We start from the raw sequence: 16,519 nt of genomic DNA, 5'->3' as shown, positions 1-16,519 counted from the left end.
ATGTGGGTATGCTGCATATATTCTTCGGTTAGGTAGGCGAGAGTGGCTAGCAGAAGCGCTGCCTGTGGCATGCGGCTCTTTGCATTCACCCCTGGAACAAACAGCTCCACCTTTAGAGGCGAGAGTGTCCAGGCTGGAAAGGTCGGAGGTTGTAGTTTCTGTGGCTGATTAATAGTAGGGAGAAGCAGGAGCTGCACAGCTTGGCCAAAGCCAGAGTTATAGTGAGTTAGGTGGATACAGAGTAGGAAGTGCTTGTTATCTTGGAGGAAATGGCGGAAATGGGTACGCATAGTTTCTTGGGAGGCAATCACATCTAGCGGGAGACAGCTTGCTTCAGCTAACCTTCCTGATGCAGAGGAACCCTTCTGGAAGGCCAAGGAATATCCGCAGGCAGTCGTTCCGCGCGGCCTCGAGAATCTTCTTGCTTGCTGTAGATAACCTTTGAAGCACTGGTAGACAGTAGCATAAGGTTCCTTCAGCGTAGGATTTTTCAAGCAGAACCATTGATCGGCAGTTGCTGTCCCACCGTGTTCCTGCCATGAACCTGAAAACTAGCGACGCTGCAGTGATCCTCTCGCGTAGTTTTTTTTTTTTTTTTTTTGGTCTGAGGTGACGAGATATTACTGCCTATCACAGCACCTAGGGATCGCTGAGACCGTCCACCAAGAAGAAACTGATGTCGAATCATCGTTTTTCGCATAAAAGCCATGACAACACTCTGGCGAGAGACGAACTCGGGAAACCAGGTATGTCTAGATGTGCAGTAACGCTCTCTGAAGACGTTGCTGGGTAATATAGCGCGAACATGACGCGTTCCAGATGCAGATATCATCTGCATAAATCGTTACGTGTACTCCTCGCGGAAGATTTCTTGTTATGTGTATAAGGGTGATTTTTAACAGGAGAGGGTTGGGCACCGTTCCCTGAGGTACGCCCCTCTCCACTGCGTGAAAGAGTGTTGGACCGTTAGAAGTGCTCATGAAAATTTGCCGTTCTTTTAAATAGTGTCCACCAAACCACTTGTACAGTTTTTCTCCGTGGTCAAGACTGGCAAAGGATGCGAGAATTTCAAGGTGAAAAAGAGTCAAAAGCGTCCTTGATGTCAAGGAAAACGGCTGTCGGGATGCACCCAGTATGAAGGTACTCGTCAAGTGATGAGACGAGGGCGATGACATTATCAGTCGCAGACCTATTTTGACGGAATCCGTACATTTCTTGCGCATACTCGTTGCAGCTTTCGAGGAACCAAATGACGCGTAGCTTATTCATTGCTTACAAGGTTTCAAAATAGGCGTGATTTTCGCCAGCTTCCATTCTGTTGGGACCCCACCAGTCATCCAGGAAGAACTGTAGTGTTCCAGGAGTCGAAGACGAGAGTTGTGGGGTAGCTTTGCGATGGCGTCATAGGTCACTTCATCGCGACCCGGAGAGGTGCGTCTGTTTGATACTGCGATAGCTGTAAATAGCTCTTCAGTTGTGAAAGGCAGGTCCAACGCTGGCATTGCCGCCTGTGGGATGCCTGACTGACCATCTGCGGAGAGTGTCGAAGGCTTTGACCCCGCTGACAGTAGTCTGACAGTAGTCTGAAGTATTCTTCTGAGACTTCTTTGAGGGATTTACATTCATGCAGAGAGAGTGCAGCGAAGGGGTGAAGCTGTTGGAGTGCAGTGCGCATACCGCTAACGATCCGCCAAATTTTGGTAACTGGTTGGCGCACATCCAGCGTAGAACAAAAGTCACACCATCTTTACCGACTGAGTTTGTCCAGGTAGCGCCGAATGTGACGTTGTGCCCGTCGGTAGGCACGAAGGTCTTACTATACTTCGTCTATACTTCGTGCATAGTCTCACACTCCTGCGACGCGTTACACTACACCTAGAGGTTTCATTTTTTTTTCTCTCATTGGGGAGGGGGAGGGATAGGTTGCAGCAGCCGGTGACGCAGTTACAAGGAAGCTGGGGCGTGTCTTCGGATATTTTTGGACGCAGCCAGGCTGTTTCATCAGAGTGGAATGGAAAGTTGGAGAGTAGAGGGGGTGCCATAAATAATAAGAGCCTATGCATCCCTTATGTTCAATGTGTTTAGGGGAGGGTCCCGTGTTCGATACCCAGAGGAGGACGAATTTATTTTTTTTTAACTATGAAGTCTACGTGAAGGCTGCATAGCTTTCCTCCGTAGCTGCATAGTTAGGACACTTCGTTTTCGGTGTTGTTCTTTCCGGAATTCGGGGGGGGGGGGGGGGGGGGGCAAAAATCGGGCAACATTTTTTAGTTAAAATTAAGGTACAAATCTGGTTATTCAGCAAAATTTTTTCATTAATTATGACTTTTTAGGCTCCATTTTTTGGGGGGGGAACAAAAGACAGTTTACTATAAACGCTCGTTTTTGTGCGGTACACAAAATGACTTATTTTTTACTCAATATTTCAACATGGAAATTATAGTTTGCGCAGAAAAAACTACTGTTCACAAAATTTAGATTTTTGTCATTTATTGCATTTATTTCGTCGCGTAAACCGTCAGTCTCCTACGCAGCACTTCGCGAGCATGCATGACCTGCCCGCCTTGTACACGGCGAAAACGGTCATTAAACGTTAAAGAGGTTATTTTAAATGGAAAAGAGCCCCGGAGCAGGATAGCGCTCGATACACGATGCCGAATCAATGTCCGGTCGGTACCGGTGTTCTGGCGTCTCGCGTCTAGAGGTTACTTTTCAAATTAGGTCACGTCATGAATAACAAGCGTTAAGAAAGGTTTAAAATCACCAGTTGAACAAAGACTGCCTTGGAATAAGTACAGGAATAAGTACAGGATATCCGCTCATTTTCGTGGAGCATCTTCAGCTTTATTTAGGAAAACGAACGCTCTTTCTGCCCTTCTGTATAGGTATACATATGACTTAACGATCTCTCCTTCCCTTGCCTTTGTGTATACTTTAGAAGGCGAATTTTCGGGGAGAAATCGGGTTTAACCCAATTTTTAAAAAAGAGCCGGGTGAAATCGGGTTTTACCCGAAGGGCTGTACGTTTAATTGCGCTTCGGTACAGTACACGTACAGTACAGTACAGTACACGTGAACCAGAACACGTGTCGCTTGACCCGTGGAGTGGCATAAGCAAATGCGCCGTGCGTCCAATGGAAAGTCATGCGATTTCCAGAAGAGAATGGTTGGAATCGCGTCGACGCCAAGAACATCTCAAGGAAATCAATTGATGGTCACCAATAACAACATGGCGCGCACAGGCTTACGGAACTATTTCTGCACAGAGGCTACCGTAAGACGTGCAGTTCTTTAGAACGTTTCGTGTGTTCTCACGCACCAGCCAGGAGTTGCCAAAGGCGTTGGGGTCCGAGAGACGGGTGCCGTTTCTGGACAGGAAGTCGTCCTCCTGTTTGTCGTTGTAGTTGCCGCAGAGGCCGCACAGCTTGTTCTTGTACGCGGGAGACACGGACACTTCGACGTAGTTGTCGCCGTCCCACACCACCTTGACGCCTGCGAAGACGGGCGCAGTGCATGGCGGTGGTGCACAACCAACACAAAAGCACTCCAGTTTAAACTCGAGAGAACAGGATCTCCCGACAGACCCAAACGTGACCTTGGCTCGATTCGCTAGGTGCAAATGCAATCTTGTTTCAGCGTTAAAAAAAAGAAAGAAAGGAGTTAGTTTCTGTGGGGGTAACCGGGAATGTGCCTTTTTGAGTTGATAATAGTTGCGCTTAGAAAACAATTATAAAGCGAAATTAAAGTGAACCAGAATGAAGCAAAACAGCTGGATTTTCCCCTTCAGCACTCGTGTGGCTGGATGCGAAAAAAAAGATGATGTGTCAGGTTTGCCCGGACACGACACATTTATAACTAATGCTAAGCAGCTCGCGTATACGCAAGCAGCAGCGCCTTCAGTCGTGGTGCGTACGGAATATTTAGTGAGCATGACGACAATATCACCCCGCAGCTAGCTAGGCGTCTTTATGCCACAATATGTCACACGCACACATACCGGAGCAAAGCAAAAAAAAAAAAAAACGAGAATAATGAGCCGTGATCAGCCTTTCCCGGCCCCCGCAGAAATAATTGCAGATGACGCGTAGTTATCTCAATTATGAGCGGTTAGGGCCGCCGCAACCACCTTGCATGCAGTCGCTACACGGACAAAGGAAACACGGCTCGCCGCTGCAGTCTCACAACCGCCAGAGGTTCGCTAATGAACTGCTCACAAGGACACGATAATGCCCTTCTGCACACACGCGCGCGCACTCCAAACAGAAAAAAAAAAGGCGTTTTATTATTTCTGTCTCGTTCTGGTTTGTTTCCCGGACCGTAGACGCTGCGCAGCGGACGTGCGTTTCCTTCGAACGCCGAAGAGCGTAGTCTAAGGGATGTCTGTGCAGGGCGAATTAGAATGCGTTCACGATGACGCAACGCGCACAAGACAGGGACGAGAAGTAGGGACAAGGGGCTCGTCTTGTTCCTTCTCGTCCTTGTTCCTGCGCGTGCTGTTAACGCGGTAAACAGCTCAGTCCGTCGCAGAACTAGCGGAGGCGAAGCGAACGTGAGACTACAGACGCTAAGGAAGGTATACTTGTAACCTATCTACCTGAAATAAAGATATTCCAGCCAGACGTTGCTAAACCTCCACGTACAGGTAAAAACCATTGGCAGCACATTTAAACCCGCCAAAAAATTCAATGCTAAGTTTAAAGTAATGAGCGGCTCGCGCAAGCGGTGGGCTAATTTTTGTTGTAAAGAAACAAACAGTGCATGCGCAAAATATGACCGAGCTTAACGCCCTCAAACCAAATTAACTGGTACAGAACACATATTTCTATGACCTCTGTCCCCTTTTACCACGCCAGGATTTATTTTTTTTTCCCTGAAGACTGACTTCTCACCTTTGTTTATTCTCACAACAATGTTGTTGTCCTCCTGGTTGATGTTGAGGACCTGCAGCATCACGTAGGGAAGCTTAACACGTTCCTTCTGTATCCGGACTCGCAGGAATTGTCCCAGCTTCACCTTGACGTCCTTGATCTGAAGATAAGGCGAGGAAAAAAAAAAGAGAGAGAGGGGGGGGGGTCACAGTTCTGAAGCTCAACGGCAGACTCAGACTGAAGAAAACGGGACGAGAATAACCAACCTTGATGACGACAGATTTGGTCCAGGAAAATGATTTGGAATAGCGGATGTCGTTCCACACTTCAATGGAAAATGTGCCGCCAACGCAGTCGGACGCGAGCACGTAGCGGCATGGCCCCTGGTAGTTGAACATTTTTCCATCGAAGGTCCTGTAGTGAGGATCTCCATATACAGTGCAAACACCGTCCTCTGTAAATTTGGCAAAAAAAAAAAAAAGGCCGGAGGGTCACCACATCCCTTTGTGAGTAATCTGTTAACGATACGCTTGCGCAAATTTTCTCAAATCTACAATTTAACTGCATTCACGCCAGTTCCGCATCAGTTTCTCGCGTTTCAGGCGTACATACTCACACTGCTATACCATTTTAACGATTGGGAAAAGCGTAAAAGCAAGTTGCACCAACAGGTTCAGAACCCGCAGCGTATCCAGCCAAGAGCTACGAACGGACGTATCGCTGTGCGGAGAGACTCGGAAGTGTTGCGCAGCCAGACAGCGAAGCAACTAACGGTGACGCCTGTGACTAGTTAAAGACACGTCGTGAAAGCGTAATAAATCTGCTCACGACCTGACTACGACTGTCCACGAGTAGCATTACGGCCTCAGTTGCCAGTGCGCAGCTAAACCATGACTACACTACCGTGAATGTCTCTGATGTTTCCCGGCTGTTACAGCTAGCAACATTATCTCAAACTTATTTACCAACAGTCGGGACAAACGGTGGATCCTTGTTGTCAAAGAACATCATTCGTCTTTAGCGGGATAGTTAGAGATGCTACTGCCGATAGGAACTTGTCCCGTTAGGCGCGCGCTTATTCCGATAAGCACTAGCTAGGGTCGCCGATAGGTGCTATTGCTCATAGACCACAGATAATTTTGCAAAACAGCGGTCTTTGACAGCCTTTTAAACCACAGACTTTGCCTGTTGTATTCTGCGGAGCTTATCTAGAGTACTCACTGAAGAGACATAGTTTATTCTGTAACGCAGGACGCCAAGAAAAGCCAGGTCGCTTTACGTTATCATGTAAGGACTTTTACTATACGCACGTTAGCATTTTCCGCTTTTAGATTCTCCCGTTGTTAGCATGTAGCACGCGCGCAAATGATAATGACCACAGTATTGCTCACAGCAAGGCACAACAGCTTCCACTGATTATCGGCTGCATTGATTTCACCACAGTGTAAAGGTGGGCTGGAAGCTGTGTTGTTCCGAATTATATCCTTCTTCACAATAGTACTGCATTTAACGTGCAGCTTCCGCGTTTCACCATAATGGCGGAGGGAAAGGCGAGTGAATATTCCTTTAACGCGAGAGCGACATTACCCCCCTGTCGTACCGGTGGCTGTGCTTAGCCCCTCCAGTTTTTCTCTCAAGCGAGAAAAGTGCATGTGACGGGAATTTGCAGACCTCTCAAAAACAGCTCGACGGCCGACGCTATAGTCGACATTGGGCTGCGCAGGCTTGTTCAACTCGGGGTAGTTGAGGCACGAAGCGCCCCAAAAATATCGCCCAGCGAGCTCCACATTTAACTAGTGAACGAGCGCGCACGCGCACCAGGCATGTCCGCGCACGCAGTGGCCATTCATCGCGGCCGTTTTGCGCCCAGGGCTGGCTCCCGCATACCTTCGACGCAGGTCGGGCAGCACTTGCCGGGAGGCGTGACCAGCTTCTTCTTGGGCGGGCAAACGGGCGCTGAGATGCATTCCTCGACGCCGCAGCGGACGACGCCGTGATGGCACGAGCAGGTGGTACACTTCTTCAGCTTCCACGTCTCTCCGCTCTGCGCACCACGTGAATCCGTTAGTCTCGATGGTGACGACGGCGATTAAAGCGTTCATTGCCGAACAGCGAGTGGCACATCAGAGCCGAATATTTGCCTCGGTTGCTGACTTCAGTCAGCATTTGTCGTAGTCAAGGTTATAGCAGCTGGCCAGGTAGCCGGTACGTAATTTGATGCGCAAAATTGTACAAAAGACGCCATGGATTTTCGCCTCTGTGTGCGGCCTGACTGCGTTAGCTGTATAACTCCGCGTGCTGCGACACGCGATGACGTCACACGCCCACCGTTCGCCTGCGACTGTTGCGCTGTGCCAATCTCCTCGTTTGCGCTCGTCTCGCATGATCACCTGTCAGAAAGTTATCACGTGGCTGGATGACATTACTCAGTATTTGGTTACTAGCAGCAGCAACAACGCCGTCAAATATGGCGAACGTCTTTGATGCAGCACTGCTGTAATAACGGCAATCTAGAGTTACACGATTTGCTTTGCGCTCGATTTCAAGCAGCAGACATGGTGAAGCCAAGTATTGGATGATAGTCTCAGAAACATTAAGCAACCGCACTACTTGGTTGCCTAGCACAGATCCATCATCCTTCGGATTTGCTGGCAAGAAAGCAGGAAGGTACACCGAATGGTGGTCGTCGTTTAACTGCCGAACTCGGATGCGCACTAAATCGACATTTGCGTCTGCGTTAATATACGTGCAGTACTGACTATTCCAGCCTGCCCCTTGCTCTTTCCAGCGAAAGCTAAAATTGAGCAACCGCTCATGAAGGAGCTGCAATGGTAGACAAACGACGCTGACGCAGATGCAACATAAAAATCGCTGCTGATGCGCCAAAAACTCGAGTGCTGTTGGGACTGCCGACGCGGGGTAGTAATTTCTCAGAGGCCATATCTATTCAAGTCGAGTACCTGCAGCTTGCATCGCCACCAGGAGCGAACGTAACGCCGCAAAGGCTAGCAATCAATCTGGAATTGATCGAGAGCTATATGGTCGACATTCCTCCCGTAGCTTTCATCGCTCTACGACGGAGGACTTATAATGTAACGTCCATTTCCAAGGCAAAGAAACACATACATAATATCAAGAAGATGCACTGGGATCGCAACAGCAATGAAATTAGATGCATATGTGGCCCTGCCAGTATGTAGACTATATGTAGATTTCGTTTTACTTAGGGTAACACTGGCACGTATTAGACACATTCACAACACTAAGCAAACGCTGCCAACAAAAGAAAAACCGAATTAGGCGGTGTGCACATCGGCATGATGCACTCACGTATCGCTTCTGGTTGTTGTAGTAGCACATGGCTTTCTTCTCCTCCGGCCTGCGGCACTGGGAGCAGCAGCTGTCGGGGCTGGCCTCCTGGTGTTCCGGAGGACACTGTAGCGGCGGGCACACCGTGCGCTGGCAGATGATCGTCCCGTTCTGCGCGCGTTGCGGGGAATGGGGAACGCGTTAACATGCTGCCCCTCAAGCACAAAAGCAGCGCAGGCCCGCTTAAAAGTAATAACGGAAAGAAAGAAATAACTCATTTGCCCACCACGCTCAAAAAAACGCAGCAGAAGAGGACCCCGAGCGCCCGGAAGGGATTACAAAATCTCGAAAGATTGTCGCACTGAGTGGCGTCTTTCAGCGACCTCAACAGGCAGTGGCGTATTGAAGCTTAGTGGCACAGTGGAATTAGTGGCGCGGAAGTACAAGGAAGACGTTTTATTTCATACACTGGGGGCAAAGTAAGTTTAACGCAAAGGCGACAACTGTTCTGATCTGTTTGGTAGAGTGCACTCCTTTTAAGCATTCAGAATTTACAGAACTTCGTGACCCACATCCAAAAATGGCACTCTGTGGGAATGTACCAGTACTTGCATAGTTTTTATTATCATCATCCTACGTGCGCCCTTGCGCTGCGCAATCGTGACCTACCTGACACTCGCAGTTGGTACACTGGTCGTAGGGCCACGTTGCTTCGTGGTCATAGACATCACCCCTCATGCTGCACTGTCCATTTAGGTCGGCAAGCCGCTTGCCGCCTGCAAACAGGAAAGCAGAGAGAACGCAATTGAGGACGAATTGCACGGATAATAATGTTCTTATTTTTTTTTTTTTGCCGAACCGGGAAGAGCGAAATCTATGCAAATAAAGGTAGCCAAGTAGCCTGAGATGGTACGGCATGGAACTGAGAAAGATGGCTTTGGACGCAGTTCACCCCATTTCTAAGAAAGCACGCGTTTCCTGTGCGCCACTCTCATAGCAGCGGCATTGTGTCTCTTGCTGTTTGGTGCACATGACTCGCCGCGGGGGCTCAGTGGTTAGAGCGCTCGGCTATTGAGCCGGAGTACCCGGGTTCGAACCCAGCCGTGCCGGCCGCGTTTCGATAGAGGCGAAACGCAAAAGGCGCCCGTGTGCTGTGCGGTACGGCTTCCCTTTTTCTCTTTCACTTCCACCTTACTCCCTTCCCTCACGGTGCGGTTGTGGCACCCACCGATAAGTGAGACAGTTACCATTTCTTTTCCTCAAAGCCACTGAAATGGCACATGAAACGCTGGCATATTGGCATCAGTGGTGCAACGGCGTGTCAGGCTACCACACTACACAGGACCAGCAGTTGTCGACAGACTGTCTCAGCGGGTACGTTGCAGCCAATGTCTTAAACCCTTCCCTCTGCCAACCTTTTTCCGCACCGCGCAGCACAATTTGAAACTGGACTCGTTTCTGTCCCGACATGTTTTCAAAGTACGGCTGCACTGCACAACGCAGGCCCCCAAATAGTAAACTGGCGGCGGCTAAGACCAGGCCCTTGCCCTCGGCGGGAAGGCGCGCACACGAGCGGGTCTTGACGTCGCCGCGGTGGTGGTCGGGCTCCTTGAACCCGGTCGTGACCGGCGTGCGGACCCCTGGGCGCGCGTGGCCGCATGCCACCTGGCCGCGCTCCGCCCTGCCAAGCGCGGAAGCCAATCAGCGCGAGCCCCGGCCAGCTCACGGGTGGTCCCGTGCGCTGATCGTAAACTGCGGCGCGCGAGAGACATTCATCCCCAGTGGTCGAACACACGCGCGGCCCTGCAACTCAATCGGCGGCCACCCTCGGCGTGCTATCGGTGCGCTCGTTGCAATTCATATGCGTTTGCGAAAGCGGCCCAAATGACCGACCTCCCGCCGACGGCCGGGGCCGGAGGTCAGCTCGGCGGCGTCTCCGCTGCAAGAATGGACGGTCTCATCACGACCCTAAATTTGCAAGCGGCTGCTGCGATCCCGCCCTCGGCGGAGTGCGTGCGCGGCGTCGCTGGCCGACCCGTAAATTGTGTGTTTTGCCGCCCCTCTTTGTCGTCGTCCCGAGACCCGTCCCAGCGGGGGCTCGCCCGTCGGCCGGCTTGTTATGATTTTGCTTCGAGCGCGGTTTCTCCGCTTTTTTCTGCCCGGGAGATCCCCTCCGAGAGAGAACAAGCAGGCGTAGGACTCGGTTCTCCAATTATCAGCCGCTGAAAACACGAGCCGAGCGGCAAGCCAAGCTATTTCGGTAGTGCGCGGCCCGAGCGAACGTGAAGGGCCGTCTGTCGGTGATGCTGGCGGGAAGTTTCCGTCCACGTGTATCTTCCAATGCGCGCCGCCAGTCACGCTGCATCCACGGCCAAACACAGCCGAGTTGAGGTCTCATGGAGAAAACCAACGCCAAAGGCTTGTTCCCCAAACAGGGCTTCGCCGCAAAAACCCAGCTAGCCGGTAAAGCGTGAATGACCGACTTCTTTCAGGGCCTCCTATAAATCAAGAAAACCTAAACGACGCTGCTAAGTATTTATTTCCTTTAGAAAACTCGGAACCCAACACCAGTGGTTGTACACCTACACGGCTTCCATTCTGTGCACATGTAAGTGGGGCAAGCCGCGCACACGTGAATAAAGAATAACTGGAAACATTTTGGTAGCCCTAAGTCTGTTCTCTTAGCGTACCGCCATTGAGCTATGTTGCAAGACATTCCTTTTAACCACTAATCCCTTTGCCCTGCATTCCACGGTTCACCCTCTTTTCAAAAGATACAAGGTACTGAAGACCAATTACAACTAAGAGTGCCTGCTCGATGTGGATATGATGAAACATCAACCGAAAACAAAGCTAATAGCAGAATATTCAGCTTCACTATACAATGTGTTTGCCTTGGATATCCAGCGGTGGCTTACTATTATGGAAGGTTTCGTTACGTCGTAGCCATTAGCAAGACGCAAGTCGTACTTGAGCCACCCGAGAACTGGTCAATCACAGTGGTTAACGAGGTGATAGCCAAGGCGCCAACCAATCCCTAACCGAGCACCACGCCATCGAGCAACCGTGGTAGTGTCCTCGTTTTCTCTCTCTCTCATTCGATGACCCCGTCCGTCTGGCCGCACGTCTTGTGTTTCGCCTAACATGCACCGGAGCCTTAAAAAACACTGGTTCATTTTCAGACAGCGAAACTAAAGTAGTATTCAAGGTAGTTGTTTGCAGTGCCGAAACGTATTTATTTCATTATGAAGCAATAATTTAGCTTTAGTCATCAATTTTTGAACCACTGCAGATAGAGTTTTCATTAGAAAACCATTTAACGATTGGCTCATTGATTAAATCAATTGCTGACGGACTGAATGACTGACTTTCGCCCGCGGACCAGTCATCACGTGACGATCTACTTCCGTTCCGTGAGGCCCGCGCCCGGCCCGCGTATAGGGCACACGCAGCGCCCACGTGTAATACGCTTATCACCGCTCTTCTGGTCTTCACCTTTGCACAAGGCGTTAAGCGGATTAGGCATGCCGACAGTCATTCGCCACGCTAGTTTACCGACATTGTTGGCCAGGCGTGAACCAGACGGACGTGAAGAGGGACCTCACGTGAAGCCTGGTCCGCGGGCCACGCTTCGTCGTGTGAATCGGCCTTTGGCGGGGGACTCCTGACTAATTTCAACCACCCGAGGTTTTTTCACCTGCAACTATAACTCTCAAGACTAAAGCGTCGAAATGTGCATTATGGAGTTGCAGCGTGTCAAGAGAAATACTGAAAGGCGAAATAGATAGCTTTACTCGCACTAAACCAAGCGCGCGAAACTCTGTGGGCTCCCAAAATTGCGGCCGCTCGCAGGCGCTGACAGCAAAGCGCCTAGGGTTGCGCAAACTTGGGCGCGCTTCTGCGGCCGCCGGTTGAGCGTGCGAGGGGGCTGCGCGCGGAATTTTTTAAAGAAGGCGCTCATGCAGCGTGTATTTTGACTGTCGCGCTCACCGGTTCCAACGTTTCGCTTTTCGTGAAGTGATTAAACCCATGGTTACGAAACTGATGAGTCTTCTTGTGGCTCCCTGAGACTTCATAACGAAAACCCTTCACGCATCGTCATTAGTTGGACGTATTCATACTGCATTACAACTAGTAAGAAATTAAGCAATAAAAGACGCCCAGGTGCGTCATGCGACAGGCCAGCAACACTGCTTTTATTTTATTCTTTCTAAATGCGCCTCTACTTTCCAAAAACCTCCCGACTTGAGCTACGCGAAGGAGCCTGCCTACGGAACTGCAGCGGCGCGTTTCATCGGCGGCCCCAGACACATCGAATAATGCCTGGTAACGACCTCCTGATTTAACCTCTCCGCCGGCAGCAGGCGAAGAAGGTCGGGCTCAGTTCTCGGCGGAGCCAGCGCCAGGCTGGCTGTCCCGCCGGCGCGTTTCCCCTCTTTCTCCCCGCGGTGTGCGATGCGGACCGCGGTGCGCCCTCCGCCTCCGGCGGCGCAGTGCCCAACAGGTGCATCGCGCGCCAGTGGGCGGCAGGCGATGGAAGGAGATGGACGAGCAGCGCCACTGCGCCACCGTTTGTTGGCTCGGCTGTTGCCGAGGTGGGGAGGCCCGGCGTCGACTTCTTTAAAGTAAGCAAAGAGTCGCGGGCATCTGCACTTGCTCACGCTCCGGCCGCGAGCGGCCATCGAGCGCTGGTTTCGGAGGCCTCCTCCTCGTGCGCGGCCCGGCGCGCAGCCCTGCGCCGCCGCAAGGACAGCGGCGGCGAGTCAGTGATCCTCGCCGTGCTCGGCGGCCCCGGCGCTGCAGCGACGCGTCCGAGACAGTGGCCTGCCATCCACGCCTCGAGGACGAAGGCCCGGCCACACAGTTTCGGAAAACCCGAGAACTGAAGTAACCGGGCGTTTCTTTCCGCCTTTAGTACCTCGCGGCCTGCACTGACGCGCGGAACTTCAACGTGCAGCATCAAGGATGCGCAGTACGGAGCCGACGCTTGCGCACGCGCGCACACGATCGTACAAGAGGCGCGAGTTGTCACGAGTCGCGGCAGTATATAGGAATGGTCGCAACGCTTCGACCGCGGGACGTGCAGCGAAATTTAGCTGCGTGATGTTATTTATATTTGCGATTAATATATATGAAATCGAAACAGACTGCTACCGGCCCAGGAAAGGAGTGCAGACAGCGGCGACCTCAATATAGCGACACATCAGTAAATGTAAACAGAAAAACAAGATAGTAAAACGCCGAAAATGGAAAAAAAAAAAAACATGCATCAATACCCTCTTCTATCCGCCATGACTCGAAATGCATAGGTTTCACTCCTTAACCTACTGTGGTGTCGACTGGGCGCGTGAATTGTACACACTGTGTCTCTGCAATTCTCACAAGCACTCTTCCTTTGCACAATAGTGATCGTAAGCCTTATTTGGCCTACTCTACGCGTTTCCTTTCTACCCCGTGTGCTCTCTCTAACGAAACAACAGCGCATATCTTATTAAAGATACAATGAATTGATCTGTCGCCCACGAAATATCAACACGAGATGCTTTTGGCTGTGAGTGAACATTCGCTGAACAGAACCATTCATTCCAGGAAACGTGATTTTGGTTTCGATGTTTGGTCGCCACCATACTTCGAGAGCCCGCACCGGCGCTTCTCAGCGCCATCTTGGGCTGTGCGTACGACGTTGGTGCAGCGGCTATACGGCGCTGTGCTTGTGAACGCTGCCCGGCAGCGTGGTGTTTTACTGCGTTCCTGAAGTAAAATCTACTGGCGTCTACTCTTTCTCTGTCCGTGTGTTTTACGTGCGCTGAAAGGGGGAGGCACAGTGAACTGAGAATACGGCTAGTTTTATATAAGTAAGCCAACAAACCGCATCATCCGAGTAAGAGTGCTGTATGGCGGAAGCGGCTGCAAGCAGCAGTACGGCCAGTGTGAAGCCGAAGGGCGGCACTCCGTTTACTACCGAGATGTCTATGTTTTATCTTTTGTGGGACACATGTTTAGAATTAAGAATTGAATCTGTAATTCTAACTGTGGACACAACCTAACAGCGAAGAAACTGAATTCGCAGCTACCGATTGCGCGACGCAGGTAAAAGAGCGATTACAGGGGCTAGTTGGTGGTCCATCGTGCCCGCCGACACCTGCATCGCGCACTGATCATCGCGCTGTGTGGCCTGTTTCATGAATACATCTCCCGATGGTGCACGTCACTACTTAAAAGCGCATGAAAGAATTTGAAGTTAAGCACATCTCGTTACTTGCGTATCGTTTACCGTTTATGAGCTTTGTCGTTCCGTCCCGGTGGACGTACAAACCACTCGTCGTGCCTTTTACCTCCTGGGCTATGCCATACCACTGCGCTTCTGATATGTCTCGTCTACCTCGCAGTACTGAATGTGAGTTGACGGGCATTTTTGCATCTCGTCTAGATCGAAGTCGATCGGCCTAGATCGAAGACGCAGGATGTCTCCCATCTAATGGACGTTGGTGAGAAACGAGCATTGGGATTGCGTACCGAAGACAGGTTATGAACGTCTGAGTGTACTGTGGAAACGACCATTATTGTCAAGATGCTGCGTGTGTTTTATTGTTTATAACGCTGGGAAAAAACAGCGCAGCAGTATGTACCAGCAGTATGTACCAACTAGCTCAACTCTCCATTTTATTGCTTATAAAGTTATCGCGACATCACTGCACGATCCTACTTATTTAATTCCTTCTTTTTTTCCAGATGGCTCATACACACATCCGCTGCAAGCCGTCGAATTGGTGGATGACGTAAAGGAGTGACCAGAAATTTGCGGCGCATATATTGTGCCCATGTTGCTACAGCAACGTACAAACCGAATTTGCGTTTGCGGACCTGTCCACAACGCGTTAAAGTCTTGATGCGATACTGCGATCGTACCGCTGACAACCAGGTCAAATATAACACAAAACGAAGGTAAATTTACCATCACTGTTACGACATGGTGTCAGCAATTTCACGGTAACGAAAACAACTTGTTAAACAGTGAGCGACGCGACAGTCGAAAAATCCCTTGCCCTGCGCTCGTATCGCAGGTTCATATTCATCCGTGCACCTGCCATCCATGGAACGGGTTAAGCATAGCCAAGAATTTGTAATTAGTACGAAGACTTTACCATTTCCGCAAGACGTCTATTGGAAATTTAATTCCAGGTCGGCGGGAAAGCGGTGTTTCAGAAACATGTCGCAACGAGTCTGCGACTGTCGTTGCATGCTTCCCGCATGCGCTCGCGGCGATCTTTCTGATTTATTTGATTATTTGTGCAGTCCACGATCACACAGTGCTGTCCTGATGCCCTTGCCACCGAGAACGGCTTTGATGAAGGGATAAAAATGTTTTAAATGGCAAAAGACTGACGAAAGCGCGCGACTGCACAGCGGACCGGCGGAAACAGAAATGCTGTTGACGCGGATTGCATAGGGTTAGAGAGTATTTTCCTCCTCCCAGCTTGCCTTCAGTAAAATGGCCTTAGATAAGGCCTATACTCTGCAGCTCTTTCTTTGCACTCTACCTCATAACTGCTGTTGTATATTCGCTAAAAAGCGAGAGCGTCAGAAAAGGCAACACATTAAAAAATACTCAGTATTATGAACACGTATGAGCACTCCGTATATTTTTTTCTCTTGCTGGGCACGCACGATATGGATTGTTACGTACTTGTTAATCAGTAGTTTAAGCCACATGAACTGAATGCCACTCTGTTTATAAGTTTAAACGGTGTACCACTTAGAGAAAATTGCCCCAACTGCACAGGAGAAATTTCGCTGCACTGAAATAATTCAAAGTATACCGTCAGAAGAGTTGAAGTTCTTGCGCGTTTCGCGCACCTTGTTCAAAACTTGAAGGAGAAACAGAACCTAACGGATTGGTCTTTGAGTCTGCGTACTTTCCATTTGCTTCGACTAGTCATAGCCTTCGAAGCACAGGATTTTGGCCGTCTGAGGCGGTAAGTTGTTACCTATTCAGGTCCTGACGTTACCTGACCAGTCGCCGAACTCGGACGCCACTATATATACAGGCTCTCCGAGGCACCGAGAACAAACATGCTCCTTTTATGTCCTGAGGCAACACTCAACATCAAAGAGAGAGAGAGAGAGAAAGCATTCTGCATTGAGACAGCATCGCTTCCGTCAGGGTATAATGGACCGTCGTACAGCACGGTCCTGCGGACGCGCGCAACTGTGTCCACTCTGCATGCTATGCGCGTTCATGGCGCTCACCGCCGGCGCAGCTGGTAGCGGGAGCCGCTGGCGGGAGAGCGGCGTGACAGCTAGCTGGCAGGTTCGGTCGCGTATTTTCCGCGTAATTTGCG

The 16,519-nt window shown here is 50.4% G+C and overlaps 1 protein-coding gene across 2 annotated transcripts in view; it reads right to left on the bottom strand.

Moving 5' to 3' along the window:
* The window catches only part of cv-2 (crosveinless 2-secreting protein), a 209,255-nt gene that overhangs the window by 21,917 nt on the left and 170,819 nt on the right, over nucleotides 1–16,519 (bottom strand). For both annotated transcript variants that reach the window (XM_089579141.1, XM_089579142.1), the window contains 6 exons: nucleotides 8,847–8,953; nucleotides 8,199–8,348; nucleotides 6,756–6,912; nucleotides 5,135–5,322; nucleotides 4,890–5,028; nucleotides 3,320–3,492 (listed from right to left, as the gene is read on the bottom strand). In XM_089579141.1, coding sequence (XP_089435267.1) covers nucleotides 3,320–3,492; nucleotides 4,890–5,028; nucleotides 5,135–5,322; nucleotides 6,756–6,912; nucleotides 8,199–8,348; nucleotides 8,847–8,953 — 914 coding nt within the window. The remainder of the gene's footprint in view (nucleotides 1–3,319; nucleotides 3,493–4,889; nucleotides 5,029–5,134; nucleotides 5,323–6,755; nucleotides 6,913–8,198; nucleotides 8,349–8,846; nucleotides 8,954–16,519) is intronic.

This window comes from Amblyomma mixtum, chromosome 3, assembly GCF_055824585.1.
Source record: "Amblyomma mixtum isolate Tamu chromosome 3, ASM5582458v1, whole genome shotgun sequence".
In the NCBI taxonomy this organism is placed as follows: Eukaryota; Metazoa; Arthropoda; class Arachnida; order Ixodida; family Ixodidae; genus Amblyomma; species Amblyomma mixtum.
Note: the sequence above shows the minus strand (reverse complement) of the source record. Positions and strands in the feature narration are given on the sequence as shown.